Source organism: Cololabis saira, chromosome 22 (assembly GCF_033807715.1).
Source record: "Cololabis saira isolate AMF1-May2022 chromosome 22, fColSai1.1, whole genome shotgun sequence".
In the NCBI taxonomy this organism is placed as follows: domain Eukaryota; kingdom Metazoa; phylum Chordata; class Actinopteri; order Beloniformes; family Belonidae; genus Cololabis; species Cololabis saira.
In genome coordinates this window covers 10,018,488-10,038,414 of record NC_084608.1, presented here as the reverse complement: position 1 = coordinate 10,038,414, position 19,927 = coordinate 10,018,488, and the positions used below count along the sequence as shown (strand labels likewise).

At 42.3% G+C, this 19,927-nt stretch overlaps 1 protein-coding gene across 2 annotated transcripts; it reads right to left on the bottom strand.

Moving 5' to 3' along the window:
- Positions 1-2,842: 2,842 nt before the first annotated feature.
- On the bottom strand, positions 2,843-19,727 carry rnpc3 (RNA-binding region (RNP1, RRM) containing 3). 2 transcript variants are annotated; one of them, XM_061713122.1, is made up of 16 exons: positions 19,687-19,727; positions 18,854-19,016; positions 18,713-18,760; positions 18,513-18,622; positions 17,620-17,709; positions 15,612-15,723; positions 14,922-14,990; positions 14,139-14,281; positions 13,765-13,890; positions 12,723-12,865; positions 9,468-9,650; positions 8,514-8,608; positions 8,278-8,336; positions 5,814-5,946; positions 3,331-3,408; positions 2,843-3,180 (listed from the first exon to the last, which is right to left on the bottom strand). In XM_061713122.1, the coding sequence occupies exons 2-15, from the start codon at positions 19,004-19,006 to the stop codon at positions 3,340-3,342; spliced, it is 1,533 nt and encodes a 510-aa protein (XP_061569106.1). In that variant the 5' UTR covers positions 19,007-19,016; positions 19,687-19,727; the 3' UTR covers positions 2,843-3,180; positions 3,331-3,339. The 2 variants fall into 2 exon arrangements, with proteins under 2 accessions (XP_061569106.1, XP_061569107.1); XM_061713123.1 differs by having other exon boundaries at positions 2,843-2,909.
- Between the last annotated feature and the right edge of the window lie 200 nt (positions 19,728-19,927).

The following is a 19,927-nucleotide window of genomic DNA, read 5'->3' as shown; positions in this document are numbered from 1 at the left end:
TTCTTGATGTGTATCGAGCTCAGCTCCTCCATGAAGCGAACAAGTTCCTCTCTTACTCAAAGTAACACCTTTAACAGGGTTATAGAAACTACAATGCAGCAGCAGGGACTTATCAGAAGTTCTGGATGCATTAAAATTCTGCTTAAGCGTCAAAAAAGTCACGTCGCCTACGATCAGAAGCTCGTAGTTCATCCAGCAAACAGACTGCTCACCTGGCTGAGCCCAAAATATGAAACGCATTACCATATTACTCCTGGGTAGTTGCAGCATTAAACCCAGATGAAGCCTGTGTGGCGCGCAGGCAGAACATACATCTTTATCTGCGTCCACTTACAAAAGGTTATCTCTCATAATGCTCAAGCGTCACCTGATGAATGCCGCGGTAACTCTCAATATTTCCACTGCGGGGGGCACATATGTCATCGTTGAGATGGCGGGCAGGGTAGGGCACAGATGGGAACTCTTCCCTCACGCCGGCAGTGAAGTATGAGCTGCAGGATGAGCCGGACGAGGGCGTGTGATTGATAACGGCATGTGTCTCAGTCTCAACCAGAGAGACAGAACACCAAATGAACGTCAGCAGACGTTACAGACATAAGTCACACAAAAGCACACTTTTGGATTTAGCTCTCAAACGCGGCATTTAGAAATTTAGTTTGACCTCGACAGCAGATAACGTGTCTTTTAGAAACCTCTAAACTATCACATACACTTTAAACTTGACAGTACAGGTTTGGAGCAGTCGTCTCTTTAGTTTACTAGACTGCAGCGGGATTCATAGCTGGGAAACAAAGTCCCAGCGTCGCTGCACTGGCCTCTGACCAGTTCAGAACATGTTTAACCCTCCTGTTGTCCTCATTTTCTGAATACACCCCATGTCCTCCGGGTCAAAATGACCGGTCTTCAGTAAACCCTCATTATAAGCACCTTAATTGAATTTTAAACACTAAATTTCATCTTGCCTGAAGAAACAACTTGTCATTCATCACAAAATGCATGAATGCCTAAGTTTTCCTTCTTCATTTGTATTTCTATAGGTAAAGAAAAAAATGTGCAAGAGTTTTGAATGCATTTTTATTCATCCCAATGACTCAGTTTCTTTTTTTTTCTCCAGTGAACAATTTTCAATAATGTATAATACAAAAATATGAAATATAACATATCCCATTCAACTAATTAGCACATATAAGGCAGAATGCAAGTGCACAGCCTTTGCAGATGTTTTTATTACACCTGTAGCACAATATAGTCCTTCTTTTGAGGGCAGAACTGACATCTCTTCCTCTTACTCTCATTCATTAATTAATTAATTAATTAATTAATTCATTCATTCATTCATTGCCCTAGCTGGGGAAGTTAAATGACTCGAGGACAACAGGAGGGTTAATATTATATTCCGTTTTTCAGGAGTCCAGACGGATCCACACCATAAAGTTCACATCTGTGCGAATTCTTCATCTCTATGAGACAAATTTCTCCAAGTGGGACAATAAAGTAAATTGAATTGAATTGAATCCCCCAGTCAGAGAGCTGAGGTCAGTCAATCAGATGCTCCTTGTAGTTCCCAGATCCAGCCTGGGGAACAGAAGGAACAGAGGGAACCGAGCCTCGGCGGTAGCCTACTTTCTGCTGCTACTTTAGTGACCACAAGTTTAAGTCTGGGATCATTTAGTTAGGATGTTTTGGTTAAAGTGCAGTCACAAATCTGAATTAAAGCTGCAAGCAGCGATGAACGGGCCCTCGCACTCACGGCCACCGTCCCCCATAAGCATATCAGAAAGGACACCACCCACGATTTCCTATGTCAAACCATTCAAAAGTTATGGCAGAAAATAGGAACTATGAAATATCGATCAATCAGAAGAAGGGGCGGGGCTAATTTGCACCAATTATGGTCAAGGACTCAAAACCATGTCCGATGACACCACCCACGAGTCTCTATGTCAAACCATTCAAAAGGTTATAGCAGAAAATAGGGACTATCAAATATTGACCAATCAGAAGAAGGCTTATTCATGCCAATGAAGGTCAAGGACTCAATACTGAGTCCGATGACACCACCCACGAGTCTTTATGTCAAACCATTCCAAAGTTATGGCAGAGAAAAGTTTTCTAGTGGGCGCTGTTGAGCCGTTAGGCCACGCCCATTAATGCAAACCATGAAATACTAAATGTATCACCAGGCCTGGCTTGCATGCAAAATTTGGTGACTTTTGGGGAACTATCAAATATGGACCAATCAGATGAAGGGGGGGCGCGCTTTTTGGCGTCTAGCGTCGCCACGGTAACACTTTTGAAAGAGAAAAGTAATGCACGTGGTCGCAGGATGGAGACGCACATTTTGATGTATAACACACCTGGGTGCACGTTACGGTTCGGGCCGTATTAACTGCTGAAGGAATAGCATAAATTGCGCCAAAATAACACGATTAATTCAAAATGTTCAAAATGGGCAACTTCCTGTTCGGTTTCGGCCATGGCACCAAGAGACTTTTCTTTAAGTTGCGACATGATACAGGTGTGTACCGATTTTTGTGCATGTACGTCAAACCGTATTGTGGGGCTTGAGGCACAAAGTTTTCTAGGGGGCGCTGTTGAGCCATTTTGCCACACCCATTAATGCAAACCATTAAATATCACATTTTTCACCAGGCCTGGCTTGCGTACAAAATTTGGTGACTTTTGGGGCACGTTTAGGGGGGCAAAAATGCCCTCATTTTAGAAGGATAAAGAAAGAAAAAAGAAAGAAAGAAAAATTCCTACAGATACAATAGGGCCTTCGCACTGAAAGTGCTCGGGCCCTAACTAGGATGATGTGAATGGGACAAAACACAAGAAAGGCTCATTATGTAAAAATATTTTATTTAATGTTGTAGGAAAAGAAGAAGATCGGATCGGATGAGCACCACCTGAAATTCAGCCAAACAAAGAAGAAGTCAGGGGAAAGAGGAGCCGAAACGGATCCAAAGAACCAAAGAAAACAGTTCAGAAACAATAAATAAGCTACAGAACCAAACCATGGTGCTAAATGTGTTTAAACTGAGACGAGCTGAAGAGTCTGCAGCTCTATCTGCACCACAGTAACTGCAATTAAAGTGCCCCAGTTTCTTTCCTCCCAAAGGATATGTCAGAGTAAGGATACAAATGGTTCTGCTGGGCCACAATATCAAGCCTTGGCATCTTGAATACATAAAGTGTAAACACAATTGTGAAAAGAAAAAGCCATCACAACACAGTTCATCTTATGAAACTCAGGCTATAATGAGAATTCAGAAAGCACTTTGATGGCTTGCTTTATCAAGCGTTGCCGGGTTTGAAAGTTTCACTCACCTGTTTCACTCAGCGCTTTCTGGGACCTTTTTTTGTGTCTGTGGTTTCTGGTTTGGGTCTTGCAGATCGTGCAAACTGCTGTGAACCTACAGTTAAGGTCTGTTGACAATCACCAAAATCACATTTTCTTCCTCCCTCACTGCATTTGTTAGCATCAATACAGGTGCAGCTACAGCTGAATAAATACAGCAACTTCACTGAAAAGCTCACTTCATTTTTAAACACCGGCTCTCCGTCTCCAGGTGCAGTTTATTCAGACAGTTCCCACTCTGTCATTTTCTACCAGAACTGACACAAAGCGGCTTTGAGCCACGGAGGCCCCTCTCTCTTATGACACTCGCTGCCTCGCAGAAATTTAATTTGAGGAAAGGTCGCAGCTGTTTCCTCAGAAATGCCAGAGGACTAGTGGCCAGAATTGACCTTATGAGAGTTTGGTTGTCTTGCTTCGCTGACGTAGCCTCGCGCGCTCCGTCCATTCCTGCCAATCACCCAGATTAATAAAGTCCTCACCCCCGTGACAGGTTAAATAAAGCCTCGCCACTGTTGCGCTGCCTGTTAATAAACCTTAAAACTTTCATCAGCCAGCATTTCACGCAGGTCTATTTTTTAATTTATTTGGGTAGCAAGCTGTTTAAGGATTCACCGGCTGGTTCAATAATGCAGTCTCAGCCAAGCACTGCAGAAATCATTATAGGGAATTTATACTGGGACCGGCTCCCCCCTGGCCGGCGGCTGCTTAATAAGAAATCTGTATCAGTGTGAAGTGCACTTCACTTTCTGAATCTCCGAGAAGATAAAAACTAAACTCGGCTTACAGCACGCGCTTATTTCTTTTTACAACCGACCACTGCAGGTGACGCATGTGGAAAATTTGCAGTCTTGCCAGAATTGGATGAAAAAAGAGAGAGAGAGCATCGGATCTTCCTTTTCTGTACTGGTAAACTTGTCGCCGAGTCCCAGAGGCATCTAGCTTTGCATAAGAACCACAAACGTCGAGTAACGGTCTCTAAGTGACTGAATCTGGTTATCTCATTCAGTTTACATACCTAACTAAACTAACCAGCTCTTGGCCTCGGCAGCTTTTTTCTTTCTCATCACACAAATCTAAAAAGTTACTACACCGCCCTAATTAACTAATTATGTCCCAATGACACAACCCTAGAGGCTTCCAACAAAGACTGATGCAAATCCAGCAGTTAGCCGACTCACCTGATGTGTTTTTGCATTTACTCGCCTTGTTTATAACTACAAATATGTGATATTAGGTGTTTTGATCGGCTTTCTCGACAACTAATCTCCTGCGAGTGGTATGTGCTCTCTGCGAGCGAAATGGCTTTATCCCAAGAACCAGAACCAAGCAAGGTGAGGCAGCGTTCAGTTATTCTGCTCCTCACCGGTGGAACAAACTTCCTGTAGACCTGAGGTCTGCTCCAACTGTAGATCCTTTAAACCAGGGTTAAAAACATTACTGTTTACTCAAGCGTACTCTTAAATTAAATACTTACCTGCTGTACTCTACTGCCCTTATTTTTAACAGATTGTGCTTTTTATTATTTTACTTCTTTTCTTATCATCTTATTCAATCATATTTGTTATTTACTGTCTAATTATGTCGAATTATTTACTGTCTAATTATGTCTTGCCGCTTTTAATGTCAATGTAAAGCACTTTGAATTACCTTGTGTTGAATTGTGCTATACAAATAAATTTGCCTTGCCTTGCCTTATGATGCACGTTTAAACATCATCCAAGTCTACTTCCAACAAAGACCGATACAAATCCAGCAGTTAGCCGACTCACCTAATGTCTTTTTGCATTTACTCGCCTTGTTTACAACTGAGCTCTTTTCAAATATGTGATATTAGTTGTTTCTGTTCGGCTTTCGACAGCTAAAACACAACCTGGAGGAGACCTGAGCTCAGTGCAGGGCCTCCCGGGGTTGGTAGAGGGAGCAATGCCCAGGACTGACTTAGGTAGGAGCACTGGGTGATAAAATGGGGAAAAATCGTGATAAAAAGATTTTAAAACACCTTCCGAGTCAAAGGCTTTGTTGAGTCAGACAAGTTCAGAGGCTGATAGACATTTATCCGTGAGTAGACGAGGACGAGCAGGTGGCGGCTCAGAGCTGCCAGAAATTAGTCTCCGTCCCCCTGAAGGCACCGAGGGCTCGGCCAACAACATCTGTGAGCAGGAAGGTCTTCATAAACCCAAACACGCATCCCCGCTTTTATTTTGGAAATACATCATTCTGCACCTTTATTATTGTCTCTCTCTAATTGATTTAATTACCTGTACTATATTTATAATTGAACCGTCTCAGCGGTGTTTCTTTCAGTTCAATAAAAATATTTGTACAAAGAAAAGAACTTTGTATTTACTTGTCTCTCCTTCACACAGCAACTAAATTGAGCATAACAAATCTTCCCAGCCTGCGCTAAAATCCACGGCCTGGTTTCCTCCAGCGAGGGGGGATAAAAGGATACGACGACGAGGGGTTTGTCGTAGAGCACGAAGCCGTTGGTTTCCCGCAGGGCTTTCTCTGCACTCTGCTCACTCGGGAGTCCGACGAAGGCCTGGCCTTTCATCCGGCCCTCCTTCATTAGCACGATGTCAAACCTGAGGAAGGAAGCAGAGCGGAGGCGTGTTACTGCAAACACGGTTTCTGTTTCTGTGAGCACATAAAACAGCGATTTAGGGAGACGCCGCAACCTGCGGGTTTTATTCCAGACAACCGCTCTTACTAAACAGCTATTTAAGTCGTAGAGTAGGGTTCATGTATCATTCAGCACGGGAGGTGCAGCTGACTGACGTTTGTCCTGATAGCATTCTTCTGGTAAAAATGGCTCCTCACTTGTGCGAGTTTATCACCGGATGTGTTATCAAACATTTAAACGATGATGTTCTGCTACCGAAACACAACCCTCAGCAGCACCATTAAGGGTTCGCTTGTTACTCTCCAATAAATGTGCTTTTATGTCTTTGTTGTAATAGAGAGAAAGAGGAACCAAAGTGGGACATCTAAGCTGCATTAACATACAGTATATCTCAAAAGTGAGTACACCCTTTAGATTTTTGCAAATATTCTGTCATATCCTTTCAGGGGATAACACTATCTTAATGAAACTTTGATATAACTTAAAGTAGTCAGTGTGCTGCTTGAATAACAGTATAGATTTATTGTCCAATGAAAATTACTCAGTACACAGCTGTTAATGTCTAAACTGCTGGCAACAAAAGTGAGTACACCCCATAGTGAACATGTCTAAATTGTGCCCAAAGTGTCAATATTTTGTGTGACCACCATTGTTATCTGGCACTGCTTTAACCCTCCTGGGCATGGAATTCAGCAGAGCTGCACAGGTTGCTTCTGGAATCTTCTTCCACTCCTCCATGACGACATCATGGAACGCACGGATGTTGGACACCTTGCACTCCTCCACCTTCCTCTTGAGGATGCCCCACATGTGCTCAATTGGGTTTAGGTCTGGAGAAATACTTGGCCAGTCCATCACCTTAACCTTCAGCTTCTTCAGCAAGGCCGTTGTCATCTTGGAGGTGTGTTTAGGGTCATTATCATGTTGGAAAACTGCCCTACGGCCCAGTTCCCCAAGAGAGGGGATCCTGCTCTGCTGCAGGATGTCACAGTATATATTGGATCATGTGTCCCTCAATGAAATGCAGCTCCCCAGTGCCGGCAGCACTCATGCAGCCCCAGACCATGATGCTGCCACCACCATGCTTGACTGTAGGCAAAACACATTTGTCTTGGTTCCTCACCAGGGTGCCGCCACACACGCCAGACACCATCTGACCCAAACAGGTTTATTTTGGTCTCATCAGACCACAGGACATGGTTCCAGTAACTCATGTTCTTGGATTCATTGTCTTCAGCAAACTGTTTGCGGGCTTTCTTATGCATCGGTTTCAGAAGAGGCTTCTGTCTGGGGCGACGGCCATACAAACCGATTTGATGCAGTGTGCGGCGTATGGTCTGGGCACTGACAGGCTGACATCCCACTTCTGCAACCTCTGCAGCAATGCTGGAAGCACTCGCACGTCTATTTTTGGTAACCAACCTCTGGATATGACGCTGAGCACGTGGACTCAACTTCTTTGGTCGAACCTGGCGAGGCCTGTTCCGAGTGGAACCTGTCCTGGAAAACCGCTGTATGATCTTAGCCACTGTGCTGCAACTCATTTTCATGGTGTTGGCAATCTTCTTATAGCCAAGGCCATCTTTGTGAAGTGCAATAATCCTTTTTTTCAGCTGCTCAGAGAGTTCCTTGCCATGAGGTGCCATGTTGTCCAGCATTCAGAGAGAATTGTGCCCAAAACACCAAATTTAACAGCCCTGCTTATCATTTACACCTGAATCCTTGTAACACTAACGAGTCACATGACACCAGGGCGGGAAAACAACATCATTGGGCACAATTTAGACATGTTCACTATGGGGTGTACTCACTTTTGTTGCCAGCAGTTTAGACATTAACAGCTGTGTACTGAGTAATTTTCAAAGGACAATAAATCTATACTGGTATTCAAGCAGCACACTGACTACTTTAAGTTATATCAAAGTTTCATTAAGATAGTGTTATCCCCTGAAAGGATATGACAGAATATTTGCAAAAATCTAAAGGGTGTACTCACTTTTGAGATATACTGTACAAGATCGGATTTACTGAGACTTTAAAATGAAAATAAAATGTATTAACCGACCGACAGGTGAGCAGCTGCTTAATAAAGACTCAGGTGGAGCGTTAATGTGAAGTACTGCTGATGCTCCAACATGCACGTCCCTCATGATCCCAGCATCAGTTTAGATGATTATTAATAGCCCAACGCCCAGTCAGCAGGAACAATTCTCCAAACGAGTCAGATATAGCTCAGCAGGTAAGCAGGAATCACAGCGGCCGCCGTGTGGACAGATAAAGTAAAGATACATACATGTTTTTCTCAGTTTCTGAAGACGGGTCGATGTATCTGGTGTAAATGTACTTCAGGTCCTGGAAGACACATGAGAGGAAGATTCTTCACACCTTTCTTTCACAGTGGATTAAACTTGGGTGTTAATGAACCCAGAATTCAGTTGTGTTTCTTTTTAAGCAATGAATTTATCTCCAGATCAAACATCCCACGCAGCGATGGCGTGAATGTGGGTCAATCGTGGTGCACGGGCCTACCTTCTCCTCCGCCGGCTTGGCGATGTTCTTCACGTACAGTCTGCAGGTCGGCTCGCCCGCTTCATAATTTTTAAACACAGACATCCTTTTCATCTCTGTTTTTGAAAAAAAAAAAAAGGAGAAAAAAAATTGGATGCAAGGTGAATTTTAAAAACAGGTACAAAGGATCACAGAGCTGCCTTATTTAAAGTCATTGCAGCTCAATACCACCTCAATGTTTTATTTAATGCAGGAGGAAGATCTGATCTGGGCTAAGAGAAGGACTGTGTGTGTCCGACTCTGGCATGTTTCAGCTGGAGCGTCTCTGTTTGGAGACACGTCTGTCCGTCTGATCCAACCTCCACAATTACTCTCTAAATGTTCCTGGTGTTCACCCCGCGGTGGCTGCTTCAGCACCGACTCCAGTTTTCATCACTCAGAATACCAATAACGGCCTTTTTTTTGTGTAGAAGTGCGCTAAGAAATGGAAATAGTGAAAATAATGAGCTAAAAGAAGCCAAATTAAGAAATAAAATGTGTTTAGCCTCAGAAATAATAAAGGAAAGGCTGATATTAAACATTAGCCACCAGGTGCTCCCCCTGTGAGGAAATGATCAGTCTAATTACGCGTTTGATTTTCAACAGGTTGCACTTTTCGCTGTTTTCTGTGACACCTCAGTTTCAATTAGCTTCCAGTTCCTTCCACCACACATTGCAAATAAGCTACTAGATTCATCTTCTTGCTTCGCTTCTCAACCAGGTTCTTTGTCGCAGCTGTTCTGCATAAGAAACAGCGTTTGCTGGCTTAAATTATCACCATTTTGCCCGAGTTACCCACTTAAAGAATCATTTCGAGAAGATTTTTAATGATGAAATGGTCTCCGCTTGCATGATGAGTTTGTGACCAGCTCTGCTGGTGTCCTCGCTAAAGAGCCTCCCTGTGGCGAGTTGTTCTGGATACTGAGTCTTATTTACCGTCTTTTGATAGCCGTCCTTTCTCCAGCTCCTTCCTCGAGATGACATCGGAGGCGAGGTCGTGCTCGTCGTCGCTGTGCTCCATCTGCTCCTGCGGTGCCTGCGCGCTCGGGTAAAGCTTCCCAAAACCTTCAGCCGCCGTCCCTTCCTGACTGCCGCCGGGGTCCGCCCGCCTCTCCTCCACTAGGATGCAGGATTGGAGATATATAATATAATTAGTTAATGCAGACATACATAACTCCTGTCAAATTAAATAAATATAACAGTAATATACCTGACAATTGTTTCAAATGCAACGAGGTTCAGGCAGCATTTGTGCACTGTGTCTGGGAATGTGACAAAATTAAAAATATTCTGGAGTGAGGTAATTAATAAAACCATGTTTATCCTGTCCTGTATGAATATTCCACTGATTATTTATTTATCGATTTGGCTGTATTGCAAGAAAATTGGGTTATTGCTCTTAACTGGAAGAAAACAGATGCACCTACAATCGGTGCTTGGATCAAGTTTATGGCACAGTATGTCAAAGGAGAGAATAACATATACATTAAAAAACAAACTCGGGATGTACGAGGAAATCTGGAAACTGTTTAATCAATTCATATAGGAGATATAGGGTGCTTCTACGGGAGGAAAATGCAGGGCAGGATACCGTAATATCAGAGTAGTGGTGAACCTGGGAAGGGGAATGGTCTTGGAGGGTGATAGCAAAAGTGTAACTTTTATTTACTGTATGTATATCTTTAATTTGCTAGGGGTACCATTGGAATGTACTTACAATACTGTCATATGCTACTTTGTACTAATGTTGGATCCTATAACAAGAGAGATGTAAAGAGAGAATGGATGTGGGTTGGGATGGGGGGGTTAAGACTGTTAAAGGGGACCTATTATGTAAAAACAGGTTTTCTCTTGCTTTAACATATATAAAGTGGTCTCCCCTCAGCCTGCCAACTCAGAGAAGGAGGAAAGCAGCCAGATTCTGCAGTGTCTGTACAGCCGCCTGGATGATCCGTCCAGTGTGATGTGGATCTACGAGCCAATAAGATTCTGCTCCCTTTCGTTACGTAACGAAAATGCGATTTACATAGGTCGGCCTCCGATGCGTGAAACTACGCCCACAACTAACTCCACCGGCCGGAGCTTCTGCCATTTTTTCGTAGCGGTGTATTGCGTCATTCAGGCAGCCAATCAGCACAGAGCCTCATTATCATAGCCCCGCCCACTCAGAATCACACATAGATAATGAGGTTAGAGAATGGGAAGATAAAGACATGGCTCAGAGGCTGAATTTCTAATTTATTTAGCAAAAACAATCAAAAGCTTGTTTTTAATACATTCAAGGCCTGTTTAAAATAGGTATTAGATGCCATAATAGGTCCCCTTTAAGTCAAAAGTTTATTGTTAAAAAAAAAAGGATGCATGATTGGAGGATGAAGAAGGAGCAAAATGTTGCAGGTTAACAGCTCATATAAACTGATGGTCAGTTATTTTGAGTAAATTAGAAAAATCACATGTTGTGATCTGCTGCATTGCTTCAGGATATGAAAAAAAAAGCCCTCTGTTGACCGCGATGTAAATGAGTTTCCATATTGATAGTTATAAAAAGGACGCCTCTGTCCTGATTAAATAAATAAGAAGCCAAAGAAGTGAAAAGTGTTGGCACAGACTGAAAAGGACAACTCTCAAGAGGGAGCAATCACAGCATTCAGCTTTTATCAAATAAAACACTGATCAAAATCCACTCCTGTTTTCCAAACATGAGTCTGAACGGCGGCGGGAGGGATAACTCTCGGGAAGCGCATGAATGCACACACATTGTCAACGGAATTACGGAGGGCAGCAGGGCTGTACAAATCCGGTGAACGGGAAAAACAGCTTGACATCCTCGTGAGTTGTGTGTGCGCGCGCTCTCAAGCAAGGATATTGGGGAGCTTTTCTGATACACTCTCCGCAGACACCCAGATCGCTGTTTTCAAAATTATAGTCCTCCTTATCTACCTCCCACCTCCCTTTTTCATTTAAATAGCTTGTTTATCGGATCCCACACACCCACTTCCGCAAAACAAGACTAATCCAAAAAGCCACCTGTCGTAGTTTATCTTCCCCGTGCCTTTAGGAAATCTTTTGTGCTTGACTTTGAGATCTATTTTACTTCTCGGGGACTTGCCAGGGAGTGAAGTTGTAGCTAGGAGAAGGGAGATAAGGTGAACAGGGAACTGCACAGATGACAAGAAGCACAGACTGTGCCTTCAATGACATTTGCTCACACAGATAATGGTTGAAACTGTTCTGGTGCAAGTTTCTGCTGTGACACACCGCTGTGCAACACTTGGCTCTCGGAAAGGGTTCGAAGTTTTCCAGCAGGAGCAACACATTCACCTCCTGCCTGCATGTCACGATAAATAAGATGTCGAGAAGTGACCACGGGCTTTTACAGCATTTCCTCCCATGAAGAGGGAGCGAAGCCGTTTCCCTGGCCAACATTAACACATTAAATTAGCTGAAGAGACTGAAGATGAAATGTTTTGGGTTCATACTGTTTGGAATCAACATCTTCACATGTGAGGACGTAATGCTCGCCGAGTGAAACTGTTGTAATTAACACACGGAGCCAGAGTGGTGGATGGTACACACGCAGGGACAAAACCTGTTTGATGTTCACTCTGCTGGAAATTCAGCAAGAAGTAGTTACTCTTAGAGAGACTTTGTTTATTCATTGAGCTGGAACAAAAAATTCAACAATTAGTCGATCATGAGAAGAACTAACGACAATACAAGAATTAGTGAGAGCAGAGTGTGTCAAGTACCCTGAAGCCATCTTTGTTACCGTTCGTCAACAACATCCACCTCGCGCTCTGCTACAGTTTATAACAGCCCACTGATTTCTACAATAACCAATTACATATTTGGTGCTCAATGCCTCACAAATGTTGCTGTTTGATATCTAATATCTGTTTAATATTCTTCCAAATTCAATACCTTTGGATTTTGAACTTTATCAGGCAAAGAACGACGCCTGATCTGCCTTTCAGAAGTGTGAAAAGCTGTTTTGACGATCTCTGAATGATTTATTAAGTGCAGACATCTGGGGAGAGTGAGGGAGGTCTGGCGGTCTTTGTCCATGCTGCTGCTGCTGCAGGATCCCCCCACCCCCCCCGCGACTCAGATAGGTGAAAGTTGATGAACAACGACATTCTTCAACAATGCTTGATAAGTAAATTGAATCACATATTGAGAGTGAGCTCTTACCGTTGTGGTCGTCGTCAGGCAGGCCTGGCCCGCTTCCCTCCTCCACAGATGCCACTTCTGGGACGGAGATGTGGAATTCGATTTTCTTTGGACCAGAGGGGTTCGGCTGCTCAAACACGTCAGACGGCTGCAGCATCGGAGCGCTGAGGACAGTGGAAACACAAGCCACAACAAGCCTGAATATTGCAGTTTTGGAGGGCAGGGGGGTTCTTCCTCATTCTGGTCAACGTGAAATATTTCCCAGATTTGAATTTGGAGTTAAAAGAATGTACAAACATAAAACAATTTAAAAAGAAATATAAAAACATAGTTTATTTGAGGTATAAAAATGAAGACTGTGTTTAAAGATCATCAGCTGTGTGTGTTTTGCTATTTAGTCATGCTGTCTTTGTATGTTTGTATAGATATACGTATTATATTTATATCATAGTTATATTTATATCATAGTCATAGTATATTTATATCATAGTTACATTATATTTATGATAGAGCTTACATTTGGTATTAAACAGGTTATTTTTGTAAAAATGATATATATTTATTTATTTATACAAATTAGTGTATAGTATAAAACGTAAATACAGGCATATAATTTATGCTTAGTTGTGGAAAGGGGGTGGGATTAAATAAGTTTATACTTCCTCCCACTCCTTTTCGAACATGTAACTGAAATATGTTTTTTGATATGTTTTTTTTTTCCCTTTATGTGGCGGAATGCCCACCTGTATTTGTTTCTCTTATCTTTTTTTTCTTTTTATATATACATGTTCGAAATAAATAAAAACGAACGAATGAACGAATGCAAACATGTGGCCGATAGGGTATCTGTGCAGATTTATAGTTTACTAAGTGGAGCTTGTGTCTTGTCATTAAGGGGGTGAGTGTGAGTGGAACACGACGTGTCTGAGCCACGCAGAGCTGTTTTCATGAGGACAGCTTATTGTCTGGAGGGTTTTGTCCTGGGTTTCTACCTGGCGCTGAGTACAGTCTCCAGATAAATTATGCGTGAGGACTGTGGCATGCATGAGTGCGTTCGTTGTACCTCTGAGAGTCGGGTTTGGGAACATAGAGTAGATCCTTGATCTTGGGCTTCTTTCTTTTTGAAGCTGTTTTTGGTCTCATGGGTCTCTTGCACGCCTGGTTGGCCAGACTCATCACACGAGCAATCCTGAAATGAAGCAAGTACTTGGAATAAAAGGAATGAAAAAAAAAAAATCCAACCTGGACAAAAAGAATAAACAAATAAATAAAATGTGTCCAATCTAAAAGCCTCCCCCATCGAGTGCTGATCAATACCCCGCTACCCCGATGAGCCTGGCAGTGACCATTTGATGCAAAACAGCATCACTGCAGGTTTCCTTGCTGCAAGAGCAGATTTCCCTTGAGCCAATCGGAGCGTGAATATCTGCCCCTCACCTCTCTTTGTCCTCCTCGTCTCCACTCTCGTACTCGGACTCTTCCTCGCTGGACAGCTCCATGTCTTCCTCCGGTAGAGGCGGGTAGTCGGGAGGGAAGGGGGGCGGCATGGGGATGGGTGGAGCCGGAGGCAGGATCTGAAACTGCAACACAAGAGCACATGGATACATGGATTCTCCTTTAAACCGCGCCTGGCTGAGCTGGTTACATGACGCAGACATGGGATGTGAGGTCGTTGCATTTCATGACCTAAAGATCTGGTTTCTTACTCTTTTTCTTCACAGACTCAGTTCCTCTCTACCCACCTCATATCCATACTATCCATTTTTGATACACGTTTTCTCTTTATTAGATGCATCTCCTGACACTTTCACTTTGATATTTAGTTATTTGATATTTATGAACATGTGATGTTTGTTGCAGATGCTTGATTTTATTCTATTACGTGGCGCCCTCAGCACTTGCTGCTCGGTAGTGTCATGATGGAAACTGATCTTGCTGTTTAAGACATAAACAAAAATAATTCAGCATGCAGAAGACTCTGAAGCAGTGAAGACATAAAGAAGCAGCCTCCTCGGAGAGTATATGAATGTCCATCTGTCAAATTTTAGATTGAAAACTGCAGTTTTTTTTGTTTTTAAAGCTAAAAATAAATAAAAAAGCTGAAATGAGGCTTTGGATGCAAACAAATCATATGTTTGTCAATGATGGCTGTCATGTCACTAAACTCACCATCTACAGCTGAATGACGCTTGTCATCAACATTGATGTCCAGAAACTTACCATGGGCGGTCTGGCTGTGACGGGGCCGAAAGGACACGGCAGATTCATCTTGTTCATCAGATGAAGCACCTGAATGACACGAAACACAGGTCTATGAACCGTGGCTCCTGTACGTGAAGACTGTGGATGGGAGCTGCTTATACAAACATACTGCTGCTCCCAAACAGCAGCTGATAGCGCCGGCTCCGTGTGTCAAACAGATTGCCGGGCTTTTGCATACAAATACAAGGATCAAGGTGAGATTGAGGCTGAAGTGAGATACCTGTTGTGTGGCTGAGCGTCAGAGCTCTTTCTGCGACACACCAGCGCCACCAAGACGCCATCACGAGAACTAACAGCACTGAACATGCAGGCATGAGGCTTCCAGGGAAATGTTAAACCCATAACTCACGCCTCCCACTAATGGTTTATTATTAATACTTGCTCCCAAAGCAAAATTTAAAAGGCAAATGTTTGCCGTTTGATCTCTAAAGACCTTGCATGCCTAAGATAAACCTGGAGGACACTCATTCAAGAGTGCTTTTATTCAGCAATATGGATCTTAATCTAAATATCCTGTGACATTTATGCTTTTACTGAATTCCCCAAAAATTAAGTATTAAAAAAAAGGCAAATGCAGCAACACTGATGCATGTATAGAAACATATGCACATCACATTAAATCAGATGGGAAAAACAATATTTACTCACTTGAACATAAAACTTTGGCACACCCATGAGGGCATGTATTATATTTGTCAGAATGCCATTGGAGGGAGGTGGGTATAAATATTTCAATGTTGGATTTGACTGAAATTTCAACCTGGAGGGTTTAAGCAGAGAGAGAGGGGGAGAGAGAGAAAAAAAAACATTAAAGGCAAAGTCTGGAGCTCCGGCTCTTCGCCTTAAGCACAAGAACTCCTGCATCAATTGCAGTCGTGATGTCTTTAACTTCATGCAAGTTAACAATTTATCCTCTGTTTTAACAGAAAGCACAACATAAAGAGATGAACAGGAACAAATCACACATACAAGTGATTTTGTGTCTCGTTATTTGAAATAAATTAACCCGCTCTGTTGACAACTTAATACAAGTATAAGTTTTATCCTGCAGAGGTTTGCAAGAACGTCTTTATGACGTACAGATACATTTTGCACGTGCTGTTATTTTCGTGCAGCATCTAAAACAAGTTTGAAGGAGTATATGTTTGTCTAGCATGGGATGTTCAGCAGAGATGTCCAATAAGGACGAATGGGGAAAGCGACTAGTTTTCAAGGGAACTGACAGGAAAAAACCCTGAGGCCTAATTATTCCAACAGAGCAGGATCCAAGCTGAAATCCTGTTCTTGAACAACACCTGCAGACACTTTGTAACCAAAGATGTAAGCAAAATATACAAACAAGTCAGTACAATGGTTAAAACTAAAACTGCCTGCTCAGATGTCGAGATCAAAAAGCAAGAAAACATGATCCTTCGCTAAAAAGAAAACTAGTACTGTATATGTAGAGCGGGGGGAAAACAGATGAGGAGAAGACCAAGTTATTGTCAAAGTTCATCATTGTAAAGAACAAAGTCAGAGATGGAGGGCTCTCTTGAATCTGGCAAAAGCAACAATACAAAGCCTCAGACTACTTTAATTTCAAAAGTAGAGAAAGCAAATAAAGAAGTTATCCCTGAAAGACAACTTCAGAGTCTTCCTTCAGTCCTACTCGTTCAATATTAGAAGATATCAGACAGATTGTCTGCACGTTTTTAAATGTTGTCTGAAGTAATGAACAACTGCTGGCGACTGAGTCAGGAAGCCTCGGAGCACCGTTGAGGGGAGACGGTCTTTGTCAGGTCAGTAAAGCTCAAGTGGTATCAGATGACCTCAACAATGAGTAGCAACAATCCAGCCTTTTGTCTTTACTTTGCTGGTCAGGAATCAGATCTGTGACAAAATATCTAAATCGATGAAATGCAGATCCCACTGTCTCACTGACAAAAGTTTCTAATCCCACACATTCACTCACAATAAGGTTTTACTAACTGTTACTAGAACAGAAAAGTACAGGCAGTGTGTCATCTTGCTCTTCTACCAGGTGGAAATGTTATACTCTGATCCAGTCAGCATTTTCTTGGTGAAAGTCCAAGACCATGTAATTTTCTTGAGAATAAGAAGCTTTTAAGTGTGAGAGAGAAAACACAGACATGGTTTCTGTATCTGCAGAAGGACATACTGTCATTCCCGGAGCAAGAGCAGCCTGTCTAGGCTGGGCTGATCTAGGACCCGCACGCCCGACGGCCTGTCAGGCCCTCAGTGTTCGCCTGCTCATAATTGGACACAAGACCTCTGACAGCTCTTGAATACGGCTCTCAGACTCCCATCAAGCCTTACAGGCAGCTCGTCTCCAGGCAGTTTCTACACAACAACCGGACAATACTTTGATAACAGATTAACCTGTGTCACACGTGCATTATGAATTGTCATTGGTGTATTAAGAGCGAGTCCAGACTTTTACATACAGACGTATAGAACACTTTTATTTGGTGTCTAAAAGTTGCCAATTTAAAAGTGCCCCTTTTCTTGGTGACTGTAGGAAGGGAATTTAACACTTTCTGCCTATCATTAAAAGGCAGAAAGTGATAAATATATCACAATAAAACTGGGCAAGAACTAAATAAATGACCAACATGGGTAATGTAGCTGATAAATAATGACAAGCATTCATTCTTACCCGATACTAGGAGCAACTCCGGTCTCTATGAGGGGGGTATTTGGTTGTTTGCGCTCTTTTGTTTTCTGCTCTTCTTTGACAGGTTTATTGCTGTGGAAAAAATGGAGATTAAAAAAAAAAAAAAAAAAAAAAAGACTTTACAGACTCTCACCAAAGGAAACAATCTGTCTTTATCAAAAGCCACATTCCCCCTGAGCATTGTGACTCAGATCAGGTTGGTACAGGTCACTTTGGAATAGTGACGCCCCGCTTGCGTTTCCACTGCCAGACTGTAAATACGATGGCTTTCATAACGGTGTGAGGTCATGTCCATGGGACATCAATAAACTGATAATACTACCAAGAATTCCACCATTTGGCATAATTACAAAGTACTACATAAGGTAGGTAGCCCCACAGAACCATCAACACAAATCAGAAAAAAAAAGAAAAAGTAAAAAAAAGCTTGACAAACTTCATCATTGTATTCAGCAAAGAGGAAGCTGTACTACTTGCTCCCTCTTGCCATACCAACCATAGATGGTGTTCTTAAAATTCAACCATGGCTAGTGTCATCATAAACCTGTTTACTTTCTCATTCCTCAACACACAATGATCCTGAGGAAGGTCTGCACCTCCTGGTCTGTCCAAGGAGCAAAGCTGCTGCTTCCTTTGCCTTCTAAAAACAAAGCCCTTGAGTTATTATTAATTAATTATTTTTTTCAAATTACATATTGTTTTTCTATGTATTTTTTTTAAATTTGCATTTCTGTTGTGTGGGACGCATGGAACAGTTATTTAACAGAAACACAAAAAGGTGTGTATCACCCCACTGCTGAAAGTGTGGCTTCAACCTATACAACATATTGGAAATAGTACTAATCTGATATTTATACACTGGTCAAGTAACTTACCTGTCTGACACTGGTGGGTCCTTTAAAACTGTGATATTATCTTGGCCTTTTGCAAACTCTACCACAAGTGTCCGATCCAGAATCTCTAACTGGTGGAGCCTGCTGAGCGCCTACGAGAGTTGTGATGCAGGAAAAGATGAACACTACAAGTGTCAAAGCTTGTTTGATCTTCAAGTGCAAACTACGACCAGCACACTCACCTTTGCTGCCGACTTTTCATTTCTAAATGTTGCAAATGCTGAATGTTTCTGTGGAGATGGACACATTTGTTCACATTGGTCAGCAAATCAACTAACCTAAGGATCCTTAAGTTTACACAATATCCCTGAAGTGCATCATACCAATGGACCCCGGTTGGAGAAGACCCGGACTGACTCAGCGCCAAAATACTTGAGCAGGTCCTCCTTCTCATCCTGGCTGAGCTCCCCTGGTAAATGGCGGATAAGTAGCGTTTTACTCAAGTTAGATTGGACTACGTCTTCATTCTTGTCCATTTTTCCCCCCCTGTGGGTCAGGCAGCAAAGAAACACAAGCATTAACACACACACACACCCACCTCCTATAAACAGACCATGCATTATTTAGGGAGGATTTTTCACTCAGGCATTACAAGTCAGGATTATGCGCTCCCTGCTGCTGATTATACTTCACTGTATTATCCCTCAATATACCAACATTTAATGCTATTACACTACACAGCCCTTTCAGATACCACCCATAATCATACTGGATGTTGGAGCTGAAACTGTGTATGTTATATATAGAGATGCTGACTCAATATTGCTGAAAATGTTTGTGTACATTCATATAAACGTTTTTACTGAGAATACCATGCAACATGAACACTGCCGAAGTAAAGACCCACTCGTGGTTATATCTTTAGTGTTGCTTTTAATGTTCTAAACTACTTCCTTCATTGACTAAACGTAAGGCGAAGTTTAAATCCCCAAATCTTCTTACAAACCCCCTATGACCATGAGTTAGCTCGCGGCTAACGCTAAAGTAACACAAGCCAAATATAAAGTAAATTATGGTTTTAAGAAAAGCTATTTTTTATTAAATGCAGCGACTGAGTAAAGCTACGCCTTTTGGTCAAATGCTAGATAAAACAGGACTCTGAAAGCATGCTACGACCAAATATATTTAATTTTTAGTGGATAAAATCAAGTCGTACCGCGTCCCAGAGCAGCTGCTGTAAACAAACCCACTTCCGGGTTTCCAGGCCGACATTCTTCTTCTCTGGTGGTTTACGGTAGCTGGCGACTACGACCGGGGGCATTACTGCCACCCTCAGGAATTTGCAACCTCCAAAAGAAGTGCACTTATCTTTTGACACAGTAAGTGCTGTTTTGTTTTTCGGATGCTTTCCTGTAAATGTTGTATCTTCCTTTTGACAGTTATTTCCTGCAAATAAT

Bases quoted from the DNA above. Each gene is read 5' to 3' on its own strand.
- rnpc3 (XM_061713122.1), bottom strand. From the start codon at position 19,006: ATGGACAAGAATGAAGACGTAGTCCAATCTAACTTGAGTAAAACGCTA. The intron at 18,761-18,853 runs GTATGATGCACT...CCATCTCCACAG, and splicing joins TCTCCAACCGGGGTCCATTG to AAACATTCAGCATTTGCAAC. The intron at 15,724-17,619 runs GTAAGAATGAAT...TAAACCCTCCAG, and splicing joins GGAGTTGCTCCTAGTATCGG to GTTGAAATTTCAGTCAAATC.